The sequence below is a fragment of the Lipotes vexillifer genome, unplaced genomic scaffold, assembly GCF_000442215.2.
Source record: "Lipotes vexillifer unplaced genomic scaffold, Lipotes_vexillifer_v1.1 scaffold779, whole genome shotgun sequence".
NCBI classification, from domain to species: domain Eukaryota; kingdom Metazoa; phylum Chordata; class Mammalia; order Artiodactyla; family Lipotidae; genus Lipotes; species Lipotes vexillifer.
In genome coordinates, this window is record NW_006788448.1 from 1,807,105 (window position 1) to 1,825,997 (window position 18,893).

Here is an 18,893-nt window from a genome sequence, read left to right on the forward strand (position 1 = left end):
GTTTAATAGGAAATGATATCAAGTCCCTTCATTCCATCATCAGTCCTCCTGTTGCTAAGTAAGTACTGTCATTGATATTGTCTTTTCCATAGGCTGCCATGAAAAGTTACAGGTTTTTCACACAGGCTTAATTCAGCATTTAGTGAATGCTCTAATTTCTGTAACTTCCTGCCCTAGCTGATTAACTATAAATAGATATTGGTATGTATCTTAAAAGCTATTTTCGTCTCAATTCAATGCTAAAAATTTTTAATGTAGCAACAGCACACTTTTCATAGAAATAAATATAAGATAGTCACAAAATTGTAGTTAGCTCTTTTGTTACTTAGCTGTTTTGTCAGAGTAATGTGATAGTGATATGTTTTCCATTTTCCTAGTTTTTACACCATTATATAAATTGTTGAAATACCAACCAGCTTTGAAATTTGTGCAGCATAGATATTTTGGTTTTACAGTTTTAGTAATGTCCACCTTATAATACACGTCTTTCTTTTATTTTTCCCCTTTTAAACAGAATCCGTAATATTGGAATTATGGCTCATATTGATGCGGGAAAAACTACCACCACAGAAAGAATATTGTATTATTCTGGATACACAAGATCACTGGGAGGTTAGAATGGATTCCTCCTCTCACCCTGCCCCCCCCATTAGAAAAAACATCAATGGAAAATATTTTGATTAAGAAGTCAACCTAGAGACCTTGAGTATGGCATGGAGGCACTGCTGTCTAAACCACAGCATAAAGTTAAGGTAGTTACAGTACTCACCAAAGGGTCTTTTTAGGTTCAATTAAACAGTCAGACTTACAAGACTATCTTGGGCTATAGTTGGCACTGGTCTACTCAGAAGGCTGTGAGACAGGACACATAGCTTACCAGCAATAGATGTTTCTTTCTGTAGAAGTTCTTATAGCAGTCCACATAGCTATGTGGGAACTGTCTTCTTTGGCCACCCAAAAGCGATAGCTTAGTTGCAAGGTAACAAGATTCACAGCAGCCACCCTAGCTTAGAAGACTCATGCCCCGTAGGAACGAGCATCTCTTGTTACAGCTCCGTGGGTCATCTTCCTGGTTTCCCACAAGGGGCATGCCATACCCCACTCAGGGAAGCCTAAAGCTATGTATCTTCAGCAGGTATTTATAATTCATTATTTATTCTTCCCAGATCAGATGTAGTTTACCAGTCAGAAATTATTTTTCCCGTAAGTGTGTTGCCTAGCAATGCAGTTGGCATACTTGTTTTCTGGGCTCTAGGAGAAGAGAGCCAGAAAGTTAACCAGAGGTCAAATTCCCATGCAGAACAAGAAAGGATTTCGTTAATCCTTAACCCCTAGTAGTAGTATAATTTACCTAAGTTTTGAATTTACTTTTTTATTATAGTATGTCAAAAAGTGTGGTTCTTTTTTTTTTTTAATTTTATTATTTATTTGGTTGTGCTGGGTCTTAGTTGCGGTAGGCGGGCTCCTTAGTTGAAGCTTGAGGGCTCCTTAGTTGCGGCTCACCGGCTCCTTTAGGTGTGGCATGCAAACTCTTAGTTGCAGCATGCATGTGGGATCTAGTTCCCTGACCGGGGTTTGAACCCGGGCCCCCTGCATTGGGAGCATGGAGTCTTAACCACTGCACCACCAGGGAAGTTCCAAAACTGTGATTCTTGACCAGGCATGCACATTTAATGCCCATGTATCTTTTAAAGATTTTGTTTTGTTTTGTTTTGTTTTTAAATAACAGTGCCCTATCTCCACTCTGAAAATTAAGATTCAGCATGTCTGGGTATGGCCTGGATGTCTGTATTTTTGCATCACGTATTTTGAAACTTGTATTTGGCTCACACACACTTATGATTGTTATATTTCTCTGATGAATCAACCCTTTTATCATTATGAAGTGCCTTTCTTTATCTCTGGTGAAACAGTTTGTTTTGAAATGTGACATGGAGGTCATCAGGTCCATAATACCAGAAGTAGAAATTAATGTCTTTTTCAAAAGCTCCGCAGTGATTTTGAAATGCGCTGTATTGAGACCTATTTCTCTAGACCCTTGGAATTGGCTGAGACTTAATGTTTAATAAAGGAGAAAACCACTCACTATTAGAATCTTCATGATGATAGGTTCCTAAATGTATAAGCACATGAATTTCTCGTAGAATTTATTGCTCTGTAAATGGGGAAATAACAGACAGCAAAACACTGAACATTGTTTGGCTTCCTCTTTTGTATCACAAATCTTATTAGAATCCTTCCCTCATATTCCCTGAGTGTATCCTTTTTATTTTTTTTTATTTTTATTTTTTTTTATTTTTATTTCTTGCGGTACGCGGGCCTCTCACTGTTGTGGCCTCTCCCGCTACGGAGCACAGGCTCCGGACGCGCAGGCTCAGCGGCCATGGCGCACGGGCCCAGCCCCTCCACGGCATGTGGGATCTTCCCGGACCAGGGCATGAACCCGCGTCCCCTGCATCGGCAGGCGGACTCTCAACCACTGTGCCACCAGGGAAGCCCCCCTGAGTGTATCCTTGAGTCGAGGGTCCAGATGAGGTGGACGCAGGCAATTTTCAAGTAAACAGTTATTTTTTAATTGTGGTAAAAAAACACATAACATAAAATTTACCATCTTAACCGTTTCTGAGTGTACAGTTCAATAGTGTTGAGTATATTCACATTGTTTGCAACTATTCTATAGAACTTTTTCATCTTGCAAAGCCCAAACTATATGCCCATCGAACAACAACTCCCCATTGCCCCCTCTGCGCAGCCCCTGGAAACCACCCTTATACTTTATTTTTCTATGAATCTGACTACTCTAGGAATATACATATATATATATATATAAGATACATATATATACACACATGTATACACACACACACACACACACACACACACACACACACACACACACAAGATATGTTTTGAGGTTCTTTTCTGGTTCAGGCCAGAGGCCTAGAAACTATCCAAATTGTGGCAGAATTTGTTGATCCAAGGTTGATTTTATTAGCCATATGTGTAATCATAAAGAAATAATAGGAGGACTTCCCTGGTGGCACAGTGGTTGGGAATCTGCCTGCCAATGCAGGGAACATGGGTTCGTGGTCCGGGAAGATCCCACATGCCGGGGGGAACTAAGCCTGTATGCTGCAACAACTGAGCCTGTGCTCTAGAGCCCGCAAGCCACAACTACTGAGCCTGCATGACCAGAGCCCGTTCTCCACAACAAAGAGAAGCCACTGCAATGAGAAGCCTGTGCACCACAACGAAGAGTAGCCCCCGCTCACTGCAACTAGAGAAAGCCCACGCGCAGCTACGAAGACCCAACACAGCCAATAAATAAATAAATAATTTATATTTAAAAATAATAATAATAGGAAATAAAGATCTTTATCTTGGTGCAAATTTTTATTTTTTGAGTGTCTTAGAAACTTACTGCCTTATTTAGAACCTCTGGTTAGTTATTTGGTCTTTGTCTTCTTAATCATGCTTGTTTTCTCAGTTAGTTATATTGTGAATAACTGGCAATACTGCTACAATTCTTTAACATTGATATTTGGAGTTGCTAACAGATACATTTTTCTTGCTGTTTTCCCCTCTGTTGGTACATTTGTGTGTGTATGTATATTTATACACACGTATACACACACAAAAATGATATGGAGTAACTAGTTAGCATTTTAGAGGTTTAATGCTGACATAAGCAGTGGTAGTATAAGGCCATGATAACTTGAATTTTGATTGGTAAAGATCAGCTCTTTGTCATTGCTTTTACTGAATAAGAGTAAGAGTAAAATGCATAATTCACGTATATTACTGCAGAGTATTTATTTATTTTTTTTTTTGCGGTACACAGGCCTCTCACTGTTGTGGCCTCTCGCGTTGCGGAGCACAGGCTCAGCGGCCATGGCTCACGGGCCCAGCCGCTCCGCGGCATGTGGTATCTTCCCAGACCGGGGCACGAACCCGTGTCTCTTGTATCGGCAGGCGGACTCTCAACCACTGCGCCACCAGGGAAGCCCTGCAGAGTAATTTGAGTGACCTTTTTGGTAGTCAGGATAAATTTTATCCATGACTTTATACTATAGAAGATTTTATGTTTGTATAAATAAATCCTAAAAGGAAAATTTAGTAATGAGAAAGGTTTGTAAAAGATGATTTAACTTTGGAGGAATTTTGTCTCTACCTTATTCCATGTAGCTACCATTTACTGAGCTAGGTACTTTAAATATATAGTCTAATTTCATTCTTATAACAATCCAGCAAGGTTGGCTTTATTAGCCATATTTTAAAAACTAGGTTAAGTAACTTGCTCAAGATTGTAGAGAATTGATAAAGTTGGGATTTAAATTTGGTCTGTCTGCTCTTAGGGCATTACTCTGCCTCCTGTCAAGGGATCAGGTGTGAGGAACGTCAGATAAGGATGGGATAATGAAAGTTAAACTAGAAAAAAAATGGAAGAAGTATATGGTTCAGTAAAATTAAAATATTAAAAGAGTTTAATCTTAGTTATTACAGAAAAATTATTTTTATGGAAAAATTACTCATCTGAAAAATCTTTTTCTAGAATGACGATTTATTTAGAGAATGATTAGGGGCTCTAAATATTAAACCAAATATTTTATGAACAGTTTTTCTTAAACTATGTCAGGTAGATATCAAAGACCTATAAAATATACTTTTAAGCCTAACTATGTCATTTTTTTCCTGGTTAGATGTTGATGACGGAGACACGGTGACAGATTTCATGGCTCAAGAGCGAGAACGAGGCATAACTATTCAGTCAGCTGCTGTTACATTCGATTGGAAGGGGTATAGAATCAATCTAATTGATACACCAGGTATAGTGCTGTTTCAGCAATGCAGAGGTGCTGCATTATTTTGAGGCTTTTCTGTTTGTGTATGTGTGGGTTTTTTTTAATTGTGGTAAAAAATATATCATAAAATTTACTGTCTTAACCATTTTTAAGTGTACAGTTCAGTAGTGTTAAGTATGTTCACATTATTGTGAAATAGATCTCCAGAACTTTTTCATTTTGTTGAACTGAAACTCTATACCCATAAAACGACTTTTCTTCTTTGTCCTCTCCCCTGAATCCTGGTAACCACCATTCTACTTTGTAGATCTATGAGATTGACTACTTCAGATACCTCTTATGAGTAGAATCGTACTCTATTTGTCCTTTTGTGACTGGCTTATTTCACTTAGCAAAATTTTTCAGGGTTCATCCATGTTGTAGCCTGTGACAGGATATCCTTCCTTTTTAAGGCTGCGTAGTATTCCATTGCCCATAAGTAACACATTTTGTATATATACAAAATTTTATACACACACACACACACACCATTCATCCATTGATGGATATTTGGGTTGCTTCTGCCTCTTGGCTATTGTGAATAGTGCTGTTCTGAACATGGGGGTGTAAATATCTCTTTGCGATTATCCTTTCAATTATTCTGGGTATGTACCCAAACTGGGATTGCTGGATCACGTGGTGGTGGTGGTGGTGGTGGTGGTGGTGGTGGTGGTGGTGGTGGTGGTGGTGGTGATGGTTTAAAGATTTTAGGTGTTACATTTCTCATCCTTTTCTTAGGTCATGTGGACTTTACCTTGGAAGTTGAGCGCTGCCTAAGAGTGTTAGATGGTGCAGTGGCTGTGTTTGATGCCTCTGCTGGTGTAGAGGTAAAAAATATTGTCAAAGTAAAGTGAAGATAGAACAGCATGATTTTTTAAAAAGTAGAATGCATCAGATTGATTTAACTATAACCCTTTATTTGGTAAGCTCATATAAATCCAATTATGGTTAAAGGAATTTGGAATTGAATATTGAGATATGATCTATATATGATCTCATATAATATACTTCATAGTAAAAGGGAAAGTAAAGTTTGCTTTTCTGTAGGAAATATGAAAGTTTTGAGAACTGTGAAGAGGCTGAGATTCTTACTTTAAAGCTAACAAGTTCGTCTGCCATAGTATGGATTCTGGCAGAAGACACAAGATTTCTGAGTCAGGGATGAAGGACTTTATTAATCACCAAAATAGCAATATCCAGAGTATCAGCATTTCCTTGTGTTGGTTCCTCAAGCCCTAATTCCCATAGGGTGACAAAGGGAAGTCAGGTGACAGCTGCAGTGGAACCCTGTGCTTAGAGAATGCAAGTATTTTATAATGGGCAGTAAAAGTGCCTGCTCTTTGCTCTGAAGGGATACATTATCTTCCAGGGTTGTAAGCCAACCTACCTTTTGCTCTGAAGGGAGATACAATATCTTTCTAAACTGTTCGCTATACAAACATTTTTGAAAAGATAGTCCAGAATAAAGGCAGTCAGTGCCTCTCCTGACAAAACATGCAGAAATGTGAGCGACCCATGAAGGATTTTCTCCCAAAACTTAATATATAACTCCTTGAATAAATCCTGAAAGTGGGTTTATAATAAAATTGTTGCTACTGGGGTCAGTTATGCTCTCTTTAGCTGGTATTCCATTTGTTTTATAATCTCAAGATTGGCTTTATCTTGAATATAGAACCCACATTAGTTCTTCTAATCTTAAAATTACTAAAAGCGATACCTTAATTAAGGGATCAAAATCAATATCCCCCCAAATGGGACAAATTGACACCATGGGCCTCCTGATATGATGCACTAAGAAGGATACAACATTACCTATGTTGTATTCCTGGCAAAAATGTTTGGCCCAAATCATGAGAAAACAAACAAATCTAAATTGAAAGACATTCTGCAAAACAACTGGCCAAGACTTTTCAGAAATTCAAAAAAAATGTTTTAACATAAGGAAAATGAACAGTTGGGGTTGGGGGGAAGCTGTGGAATTGTTCTAGATTAAAGGATTCTAAAGAGACAAGAAAGCTAAATGTAATATATCCTTTTTGACTGAATCCTGGATCAAAAAGAAAAATTTACAAAGGACATCACTGGGAAAATCACAAATTTGAATATGTGATATATATATATTAAAGTATTGTGTCAATTTAAGTTTTCCTGAATGTGGTCTTTGTAATTGATTATGTAGGAAAATGTCCTTATTCTTAGGAAATGCATGCTGAAGTATTTAGGATTAAAGTCTGATGGTGTCTGCAACTTGCTCTCATGGTTCAGCTCCCGTCCACCCACACATACACACATGGTGTTAGTTTGGGTACTTTGATCAGTAGATGCCAAGATGGGATTAGATGTATAGGAGATTCATGGGGGGGAAATACCTGCGAAGAATAAGGGAGAAAAGAGGGAAGTGGGAGAGGGCATTCAGACCACAGGGCAGGCTGACCCCTGTGAAGGAGAGGGGGAAGGATGGGGGATTAGGCAGGAAGAGTCTCAGGCTATAGTACAGTTCCAAAAGGGTTTGGCTTCGCTCATGGGGAGTCCTCAAGCTAATGTTACCTGTTAGAGGAACCCATGTCTTGTGGGAATGGGCCTCCATTAGTCCTTCTGCTGAGCTCAGTCATTAGCTGGAAACAGCTCCCAAGAAGGTGCGCCTTGAGAATACATGGTGGTAGATCTAGAAGGGTAACAGTTGGAACCATCAGTTAATCATGCTCTTTATAGTAGTTCCAAGTGGCACATTTTCCCAGCCACCAGACACATAATGTTTTATAGAGAGAGAAAAAAGGCAAGTGTAACATGTTAATATTTGGTGAATCTAGGTGAAGACTATGTGGATACTTATTGTACTAGTTCGAGGGGAAATAATACAGTTATTGAAAGCCCCACCTGAGGACCCCTGACAGACAATGATAATATTTGCTTGATATATAGCCTTACACTGATGTCTGAGGTTGATTATACACCTATTATTTCTATTTCTTTGAGCCATTTCATTTCCTAATGGTTGCATCCTTCCTGTCATTATAACTTCTTTACATAAATTTGACACTTAATCATTCAGATTGCATTATTTACAAGATTGAAATATGTTGTAATAGGAAGTTTCTGAATTTGTGATACAGGAGACTATTGTTTGCTAAAACAGTAGATGGACTTTTAGCTGGCAGGTGGGGTGATGAGAATTGTTTTATTTTTTAATATGTTTAGTTCTTGGGAAATTTATAGTATATATCCCCCCACCCCCACATAAAAATTAGTTTGGAGTGGATCATAGTGTTCAGCTAAATCCATATACCTTCTAGAGGGAAAATAAAGTATTATCTTAACAACTTTGGCGTGGGTGGAGGGGGTGGTAGGTAACAATTTCTTGGAGAAGACACAAGAAGCATAAAACAAAAACAAGTTGATTAATTGGACCTCTTCAAAATTATGTGCTTGAAACTTAAAAAAAGGCAAACCTTAGACTGTGAGAAAATTTATAATGTTAGATAAAATATTATATGAATGTTAAACTTCCAGAGTGCAGTAACAGTTGATTATGTAGAGAATATTATTGTCTTAGGGAGTATGTGCTGAAATTTTCACAGTACATATGTATGACCAAAGACTTGTATCCAGAATATATGAAGAACTGCATATCAATAATAAAAACTAACAACCCAATTAAAAAAAAAGACAACGGACTTGAATGGGTACTTCACCAAAGAAGACATGGGAATGACCAGCGAGCACATGAAAAGATGCTCAGTCTCATTGGTCATTAGGGAAATGCAAATTAAAATTGTGAAGAGACCATTTCATACCCACAAGAATGGCTACAATTAAAAAGAATGATAGCAAATCGTGGTTGAGGATGTGGAGTAACTGGAACTCTTATACATTGTTGGTGGGACTGTAAAATACTATAACCATTTTGGAAGACTATTTGGCAGTTTCTTATAAAGGTAAATATACACTTGTCCTATAACCCAGCAGTTCTACTCCTCCATCTTTATCCAAGGGAGTGAAAACATTTGTTCACCAAAGATTTGTTCAGAATGTTTATAGCAGCTAAATTCATAATAGTCCCAAATTAGAAACAACACAAGTGCACATCCACATGTGGATAGAAAAACTGGTACATTTATACAAAGGAATTTAGCAGTAAAACTGAACCAGTGTGCCCAACAACATGAATGAATGTCAAAAACATTATGTTGGGTGAAAGAAGCTATGCTATTTATATGAGGTTCAATAATAGGCAGAATGAATCTATGGTGGCAGAAATCAGAACAGGTTGCTATGGGGGGAGGGACATAAAAATCTCTAATGTTCTATATGTTCTTTCTCTTTATTGAGGTAATAGTTATACAAGTATATGCATTTATTAAAATTCATTGAACTATAAACTGAAAATCTGTATTGACCCTCGAACAACATGGGTTTAAACTTCATGGGTTCACTTATATGTGGATTTTTTCCACTAAATACGGGCTTCAGAACTATATAATCCATGGTTGGTTGAATCCACAGTTGTGGAATAGCACATAGGGAGGGCCAACTGTAAAGTTATAAGTGGTTTTTTTAAAATTATTTATCTTTGGCTTCGTTGAGTCTTCATTGCTGTGCGCAGGCTTTCTCTAGTTGCAGTGAGCGGGGGCTACTCTTCATTGCAGTGCGTGGGCTTCTCATTGTGGTGGCTTCTCCTTGCAGAGCACGGGCTCTAGGCACACGGGCTTTGGTAGGTGTGCCATGCAGGCTCAGTAGTTGTGGCTCACAGGCTCTAGAGCGCAGGCTCAGTAGTTGTGGTGCCCAGGCTTATTTGCTCCACAGCATGTGGGATCTTCCCGGACTAGGGCTCGAACCCGTGTCCACTGCATTGGCAGGTGGGTTCTTAACCACTGCGCCACCAGGGAAGCCCTATAAGTGGTTTTTGACTTTGCAGAGGTTGGCGCCCCTAATCCCTATATTGTTCAAGGCTCAACTGTATTTTATTGTATATCAATTTTACCTAATAAAACAAATGACAAACCGGCTTCTGTTTTAACAGTGTCAGCACATTAGGCTTTTAATGCTCTGCTTCAGGGCTGTTAGACTCTACTAGGCAAACTGTTTATATTTGACATGTACAGAAAGTGGAATTAAAAGAAGCCAAATATTAAAAATTACTTGTTTAACAACAACCAGAAAGCCAAATAGAAAAGCATATGAGAATTGTAACTTAGAAATACAGGTATTGGCTTCCTTTTCCTCCCTTAAATCCTTTTCAGTTTATATGAACGTTCAAACATTCACAGTAAAAATACACGATTTTTATCATAGTAGCATTTTATAGTATATTCCTATTTGTTCTTTTTACATCACAACTGTCTGAATTAATTAAGGCAAAAGTCCATATTTCACAGATCAGAAAACTGATGAGTTCAGTATTGTGTGACGTTACTAAGTAAGGTGAAGCCAAACAAAAAGTAGGTCTTGTAATTCTTGGTTAAGTCCTCTTTCTGTGACTTCCAGTACTTCCCAGTTGTTAATTCCCTTTGTGTTGCAACCTAGTTCACCCAAAGTATTCTCAGTTTGAAGCATAATCTTCAGTCATGCTTGATCATTTTCTTAACTGTTTTAACCTGATAGCTTAAGAGTGGGTCTAGAGGTATGTGTGCAATGGCGCTAATTCTATGCTAGAATAGGGCCCAATTCTATGTTATAATAGAGTCTTAGGTATGCTTATTCCATGTGTAGTAACATAGTTATTTTTGTCAAATATGGGGTTTTTTCCCTTATCTTTGCTCTAGGCACAAACTCTTACAGTATGGAGGCAAGCTGATAAACACAAGATACCCCGAATCTGTTTTTTAAACAAGATGGACAAAATTGGAGCAAGGTATTTAACGTGTGTTTCTTTGGCTTATCAAAGTAAGAATATGATTTGAGCTTTTAATGCACTATAACTTAAATTTATAAACAGCTGTTCCCTATAAGGTATAAATATTCCATGGAATCCCAATTCAGTCCCATTTTTAAAAAAAAAAAATTTCAGAGCAGTTGATTCATAGGTAAAGTAACAATGTGGGATTAATAGAGAGCTGATAGATGATGAATCATTCTGATTCTAATGTAGAGAGGCTTTATCCTGATTTCTAGGCTCCTGACAGACTGATGTCTTGCTGAATCCATTGCTTCTATTTAGAGCTGTATGGTCGAGTCCATGTATTGCTGAATGTTACAGTGCTCCCTGTCATTGCTAATGGGGGAGGGAAGAGAATTGTTTCTTGTCGTTGCTTCAGAGAATGATGTTCTTCCTTGTCCCCGATTTCTTTAGCTAATGGGTAAAATGCTCTCAATGAAAGGAAACTAGAAGAGGAGAATGTAGATGTTTTGAGACCTGCATATAGGACAAAAGAGTTAATGCTGAGATGTTGTAGTAATACTGCAGACTTACAGAGTGGTGATCCAAAATGGATACGCTGTTCTGAGAACAGAATCCAGACAGTCAAGACTATATGAAGGATTTGGAGAAAATGTGAAAGGGCAAGAATTAAGAATCAAAGGATACTGGGGAAATGTGGAAAGGAGAGATCCTGATCTGTGGTATGAGAGTGGCAATAAGAAAACATAAACCGTGTCTCTCCTGATATCACACAGTATGCTTTGTATTTCTGTAACTCTCTACAGTAATTCTAAAGCTGCTGGTTTAGAGGACTTTTGTCTTGATTAATAAAAGCACAGCAACCTTCAAAATGTGCTAGGCTTTGGTTCTGACCCTTTTCTGTTTGGAGTTCCTTGAGGTTGAGGGAAATACTGCCTATACTGACTGACAGCACCTGTGATGATGGGGAGGGAGATGACTGGGTACTAGGCTGCTTCTTAAAGACATTGGGACCAGAATGATCTGCATGTGTGTATGAATCAGCCCATGTGCCAAAGATGTGTCATGCATTCCATAGGTAGCCAACCCTAGTGTTAGCACAGAAATGAACAGCATAGCATATGATACGAACAATGCCTAAGATAAAAGTGTAGAAAAATTAGGCTGGCTCTTGGAAGAAAGTGGGTAGTCGTGTGATAACAAATATAGTTGTTAGAAGAAAGAATCTTTGACTTGTAATCACAAATCTTGCATTTGAATCTTAACTCCAGTTTATTATGTGTGACCTTGATCAAGTCACTTAACCTCAAACTTTAGTTAAATGAAGCTCACAATAATAATACCCTAAATACCTGTGTGGCAGAATTATGGTAGATACTTACTCAGTCACTATTATCTGAAATTAATGTTAAAAGATTAGACAAGATGTTGTCCTGTGGAAAACTGTTAAATGGTAAACGTTAGGAACAATTTAGGGTTATAATTTTAGAGTACATTCTTAAATCCTGTTTTAAGTACCTGAACATTTTAAATGATTGTACTTTCTACAGTTTTAACTATGCAGTTGAAAGCATCAGAGAGAAGTTGAAGGCAAAGCCTTTGCTTTTACAGGTTGGTTGATTAATATTTGGTTTATTAATATGAACAGATCCTTCTCAGTTTCCTCATCAACGTATTTTATTGTGGCATATTATATACATTCTTGAAGCTTTCACAAATCCTTTTGGAAGAAGTTAGGATATAAATAAAAATAGGTATAGATTATGGCAGTAATGATAAGAGACATTTGGGGGGGAGTGGGGAAAGATAAATTCTATCACCAGTGCAGTTCTAATTGAGTTCTAATGATCATTTAATAAAATGTTAATCTCACTCTGACTTATAGTTACCAATTGGTGAAGGCAAAACTTTCAAAGGAGTGGTGGATGTAGTAAGTAAAGAAAAACTTCTTTGGAATCCCAATTCAGATGATGGAAAAGACTTTGAGAGAAAACCCCTCTTGGAAATGAGTGATCCTGAATTGCTGAAGGAGATAACGGAAGCAAGGAATGCCTTAATTGAACAAGTAAAATAAATACTTTGAGCTTAAAATTGTGTAAATATTTAGAAACTTTAAAAAATATTTATTGTGAAATTTCATCTAAAATTACATATGGAATATGTAAAGTATAATACAGTGCACACCAGTGTAATCACCACCCAACTTAAGAAATAGAATATTAGCAATACTCTTGAATCTCCCTGTGCTACTCCCTGCTCTTCTCTCTCCCTTCCACTAGTCATCTACCCCACCATCACCACTATCTTGATTGCAGTGTTTTATCTTTCATTTGCTTTACTTCATAGTTTACAGATATATGAAGTATTTAGAGTCCTCAACTTTATAGAGACAGGAAGTAGAATGGTAGTTACCACGAGCTGTGGGGAGGGGAGAATGAGGAAGAGTTGTTTCATGGGTATAGAGTTTTAGTTTTGTGACATGAAAAAGTTCTAGAGATTAGTTTTACAACGGTGTGGAATATACTTACTGCTTCCTAACTATTCACTTAGAAATGGTTAAGGTGGTACTTTTATGTTTGTTATATTTTATCAAAGTTAAAATTTTTTTGAATTAGAGAATAAGATTAGTGTGGACTAGAATCAACTTCCTGTGTTCTAAAGATGAACAGCGATGAAAACAATGCTTATTATATACTTACTATATATTCTGGAAGCATAATTGGAATTGGTTATTTAAACTTCCCAGTATCACCATAGGATAAGTACTAGTATTATCTACATGAGTAACCAAGACAAAGAGAGGTGATGTAACTTGACCAAAGTTTTTTTGAACAAGTTTGTAAGTAGTGGAGCCATTTCCAGACAGTTTGATTCCAGAAGCTATGCTTAACCATCATATTTGCTGCTTTTTGGAAAGATGGTTGGGTACATTTCTGCTATAGTTAGCTGTTAAAAATGTGTTTTTCTCACCAAGGTTGAATGTTTTGCTCCCTTTTACTATTATAAACTTTTGAAACTCTTTTGTTAATATTATTGTCAGTTGAATTCTCCTGTCATATAAGCAGATGATTATGAAGTGAACATGAATTAGATAATTACATTTTTATTATTGAAATTTTACCACTACCCCCTCAACTTAAATTTATTCCCTCAGTGAAGGATTATAAACAAGTTCAGTCATTTTACTTTGAATGTCTTGGAGATCTGGTGAACATTCAAAATATTAGAGGATTACCAAATGAAACTTTTTTTTATGAACTAAGACCCCCCCCCCAAATCTATTTAAAAACAACAGTTCATTGTATATATTATCATTGGCTATCAGCTGTGGACTTTTTATTTCTCTTGAGCACTCTGAGCAGGTAGCACACTTTATTGAGGTGCTCTGTCTGGCTCTGGCTTCCCATGAGTTTAGGAAACTCATGAGAGCGTATCTTCAATTTTCAGTCTCCTTTCCTTTGAAAGAAAAACTCTATCTCTTTAGAAGATGTGAAGAGTTCCTTGGTCTGGATAAGTTAGATCATGTAGCTGTCTTGAAATATTTGGGTAATGAATATTTATGGTGTATAGACTTAAGTTAATAGTTGTGATGATGAATGTAAGTTACAGAACTAAAACCTTTCTTTATAGGTTGCAGATTTGGATGATGAATTTGCTGACTTGGTTTTAGGAGAATTTAGTGAGAATTTTGATTTGCTACCGGCTGAAAAGGTAAATTTTATTATTCACTTACTTTGACCAAGTTTTACTAATTGGATGTGGTTTGATTACTGTATTGTAGGTGGTTTTTTTTTTCAACTTGCATATCATTAGAAAATGCGGACTTAAAAATTAGGAGAACACTGTTAAAAATTAGAAGACATTGTTCATTAACTGCAGCCTTTTCCCTTCATTGTGATCATTTCACTAAGTAGTATTAGGGAAATCACAGATAGAATTTTTTTTTTTTGATCTACTGGTCTTTCGGACTACTCTAATGGTCATTTTTCTCAGAACATTTTTTCTGAATCTGTTTTAATTGTTAGTGGAAACTTATCCCAGGTCTTCCCCTTTTTTGGTTTTCTTTTGAAATATATTAAACCAGAGAATAGGCCAGTAAAATACTGGTAGTATTTGAATTATGACAGATTTATTCAAGGCGTTTTTTATTTTTTCTGCCAGGAACCTTCCCCCATGAAAAGTGTTTTTAAGTGGTAGTGTTTTAAGTGGGCTCCAAGATGAGCCCAGCAAATTCACTTGGTTATTTTTCATGAAAAGAAGTAAAGAAAAACGTAAGATCTGTAGATTAATTTTGAGCCATTTGAAGTCAGAGGTGGAAAAAATTATTTCTTTTCTTTTGAATGAAATGCTGTAAGTTTGAATTTTTTTCTTGTTTAGTATTCGAATGCTTAAATGTGATGTTTATTGTGCCCTATAGTCACATAACATGATTTCTGTTTTCAAAGAGCTTACAATCTAAAATTAAATTGACCCACGTTTCTCTTATCAATAGCTTGCAAGCACACCTAAGCTTTTCTTGGTTTTTGAGGTCTTTTAAAAATTGTTTCTACTTTGATACCTCATTTTCCTTTGGATTTTATTAAATGTGGATTTAATTTATTTGAAGAAATTGTAACTCATTTATATTTCTAATTTCTAACCAGTTCCTCTAGTAGACTATCGAGGTTAAATCACAAGTATATTAATTCACTTATTCAAGAAATGTTTTTATGCATCTACTTTATTTTAAGCACTTTTCCAGTTTCTTGTGATTTACAGTATCTTTATAGGACTTACTATAATGCTTATAGATTTTACATTCTAGTGACTGGGAAGACAGATAATAAAGTAATAAATATATATCTAATATACCAGGTAGTGATTAATGTTATTTACAATGAAAAATAAAGAAGAATGAGGCCATAAAGAATGATGGAAGTGTGCTGAGGAGTGATATTTTACATGGTTGGTTAGGGAAGGCATCTAATTCTGGGATATTTTGGTCGAGACCAGAATACACATAAAACATTTATATCTCTGCTTTACAGCTACAAACTGCAGTACACAGAGTAACACTGGCTCAGACAGCAGTGCCTGTGCTTTGTGGAAGTGCCCTGAAAAACAAAGGGGTCCAGCCCTTGTTAGATGCTATTACTATGTACTTGCCTTCACCTGAAGAACGCAACTATGAATTTCTGTAAGTATGCAAGTGCATAGATTAAAATTGTATAGCCTTGAAAAGACAGGTAGACAGGTCATGTTTCACAGAGAGTAGTTGAATCACAGTTTTTGAATAACATTGGTGAAGAATATTATTCTAAATAATATAATATAGAGCCATAGTAATTTTTACTTGAAAGGGATATTTGTCATCATCTCTTGTAACCTGCTGTGTTTACAGATGGAGCTAAATAAGAATTTATGGCTTTTTTGCTGTGTAAAAGTATAAGTGCTGACTCTGCCATCTTAGTTTAAAAAAAAAGTATACTGGGGATGTTTGATAAATATTCTGTAGATACATTTATATTTATTCTGGATTTCAAGATTTTTCATAATATTTTGTAACTCTAAGGAAAGGTCCATTGTTTTATTCCTCTTGTCACTAACAGCTTTGTCCTTTGTAATAAATCCTCTAAAATCTGAGTGAGTTTTGTGCCAAATGGCAAACAGAGGTGAACTTTGATCCTATTAACTAGGACCTGAGTCACTTTCCATATCTCTCAACTGGAGAGGCATTGTGGTGATGTGAGATGAGCATAGACTGTGTACTGCCTGGATTTAAATCTCAGGTCTTCCAAGTTGCTTTAGCCTCTCATCTGTAAGATGCAGAGAATAGGACTTGTCTCATAGGATTGTTACAAGAATCAAATGAGCTAATATTTATAAAGCACATAAAACAGTGCCTAGTATATGATCAACTCTCTATATAAGGATTTCTTAAATAAAATTAAAATTTGGAGGGAACAGGAATAAGATTAGAGAAATTCAATAATAGAAGTGTCTAACCTACTTTGAATCATGGACTCCTTTGAAACTAATGAAAATATGGAAAGTATTTCCATATTTCCTCATAAAAATGTTACCTATGTGCAAAGTTTGGCAATTTGAGAGGGATTCAAACTTTCTGAAACCTAAGAATGAACTCCAATTTAAGGACATCATTCTGTAAGTGTTTGCTGTGTAAACAAGTTCAAGTTTATAGTGTAGATTTATATGGCTATGCAGCTGAAGAAAAGTGGGAGGAGAGAGTGAAAGCAGTAATTGGAAAGTACCTATTTGTTTACCCTGTATGGGGTTTTAAGAAGTGGTGTGATGTTCCTAGGTATATTTTTTGAGGAGGGAAATCTAGGCAAGAATTATTTGCTAACAGAGGTAATATTTGGAAGAGAATCCATTGTTTTTGGTTTTGAGGAATTAATGGTAAGATCTCCGATGAATAATTTAGTCCGGTGGAGGAAGAGAGGTACATAATACATTATTTAATTGGCCTTGGTAGCTAAACTAGAAGATATGAGGAATCTTTTGAGGACATCAAGGTTAGGTTTATGCAGTGATTCTGATCTGATCTGTATAGATATGTAGGAAGTCTATTTTAAAGTGGCTTTTCTGGAACTTCTCCTTAATTTTATAGGCAGTGGTATAAGGGTGACTTATGTGCCCTGGCATTTAAAGTTCTCCATGACAAGCAGCGAGGCCCACTGGTATTTTTGCGCATTTACTCAGGCATGATAAAACGCCAATTGGCCATCCATAATATTAATGGAAACTGCACGTAAGTAGAAGCCTAGGTTATTTTCTAAAACTTCACTCATTTCTTTAAATATACTTTTACTAATATAAATCATGTTTTTACAGGGAGAGAATAAGTCATCTGCTTTTGCCATTTGCTGACCAGCATGTAGAAATCCCTTCACTGACTGCTGGTAACATTGCTTTGACTGTTGGGCTTAAACACGTAAGTGATCAAATCTTTTCTCTAGGAAATAACAGATTAAATGTTTAATTAAAAGTAGGTATTTTGTAATAGTAGAAGCCCGTAGACAATCCAAAAGCTATCAGTAGTGGAATAATGAATATTGTAGTATATTCATCAACATGGTTGAATCTCAAACATTTAATAGAAAGAAAAGTAAATTAGAGAATGGATTGTATTCATATAAAGTTCAAATCCAAGTAAAATACACACACTATGGATATATACTTATGTTTTAAGTTTATGTAAAATAATGTTATTTTCATTGTTTTTTTTTCCTATCTTAATTATTGCAGACAATTAAATCTAACTTTATAACTGATCAGGTTAAAAAGTGAAGATATTTTGCCAATGAAGGCTCTGTAAGGGCAAGGATTTTTGTCTCTTTCGTTCTTTTGTCTCTTGTTCAAAGATGAATTTGTTTTACCAAATGAGTTTTAAATGTATTTTTTGTGTGTATGAAAGTTTTATTGTTAGAACTTATTACAGCAATATTTTGGACAGAATTCTTCTACAACTTAAATTAGCTTTACCAATGCAGAGTTATAATGAGCTTAATGAATTTGTCTCTCTTTTAAGTTCTGATGAAGAGGAAGTGCTACCTTAAAAATTTTTCTTTGGTTTTCGTGGTCCTTCGTGGAAGCTGAGTGCTTGCCAATAGCCTGTTTTGTCCCAAGACATCTTCTTTGCTTGCAGACTGCCACTGGTGACACCATTGTCTCATCCAAGTCCAGTGCTTTAGCTGCATGTCGTCGAGTGGAAAGGGAGGGAGAAAAGAAGCATAGACAAAACAATGAAGCAGAGAGGCTTTTGTTGGCTGGGGTGGAGATTCCAGAACCTGTTTTCTTCTGTACCATAGAACCTCCATCAGTGGCTAAGCAGCCAGGTACAAATAATCTTGGTGCATCAATTAATTAGTGCTCTGATAATTTAGATAAAATAGTTACATTTTAACCTCAAAAGGTTTTTTATGTCACTGAGTTCAATTTTATGAGCATTTATTGGTATTGCTTATGATTGGTCTAGTTTTTTAATTTGTTTTGATTTTTACAAACTCCATTTTTTTTCTTCAGCTTTGCCATTTTTCTCTTACCATATTTTTCCTTATTCTTGTTCTTGTGGTGCTGTCTGTGGGATTCTAAGTAATTGACCTCAGACTGCCCTTCCAGTGTATTAATTAGATGGTAACCAATTCATAACCGATTCAGTTTCCCATCACCATTTATGAAAATCAACTTTACATTGTTTTCTGGCTTAACTTTTA

General features: G+C 36.3%; 1 protein-coding gene across 1 annotated transcript in view; it reads left to right on the forward strand.

Moving 5' to 3' along the window:
• GFM2 (GTP dependent ribosome recycling factor mitochondrial 2) overlaps positions 1–18,893 on the forward strand; it is a 40,564-nt gene that overhangs the window by 3,432 nt on the left and 18,239 nt on the right. The window contains exons 3-14 of the mRNA XM_007461611.1: positions 1–58; positions 515–612; positions 4,701–4,826; positions 5,580–5,668; positions 10,604–10,692; positions 12,228–12,288; positions 12,563–12,742; positions 14,308–14,388; positions 15,705–15,853; positions 17,288–17,428; positions 17,512–17,611; positions 18,326–18,515. Coding sequence (XP_007461673.1) covers positions 1–58; positions 515–612; positions 4,701–4,826; positions 5,580–5,668; positions 10,604–10,692; positions 12,228–12,288; positions 12,563–12,742; positions 14,308–14,388; positions 15,705–15,853; positions 17,288–17,428; positions 17,512–17,611; positions 18,326–18,515 — 1,362 coding nt within the window. The remainder of the gene's footprint in view (positions 59–514; positions 613–4,700; positions 4,827–5,579; positions 5,669–10,603; positions 10,693–12,227; positions 12,289–12,562; positions 12,743–14,307; positions 14,389–15,704; positions 15,854–17,287; positions 17,429–17,511; positions 17,612–18,325; positions 18,516–18,893) is intronic.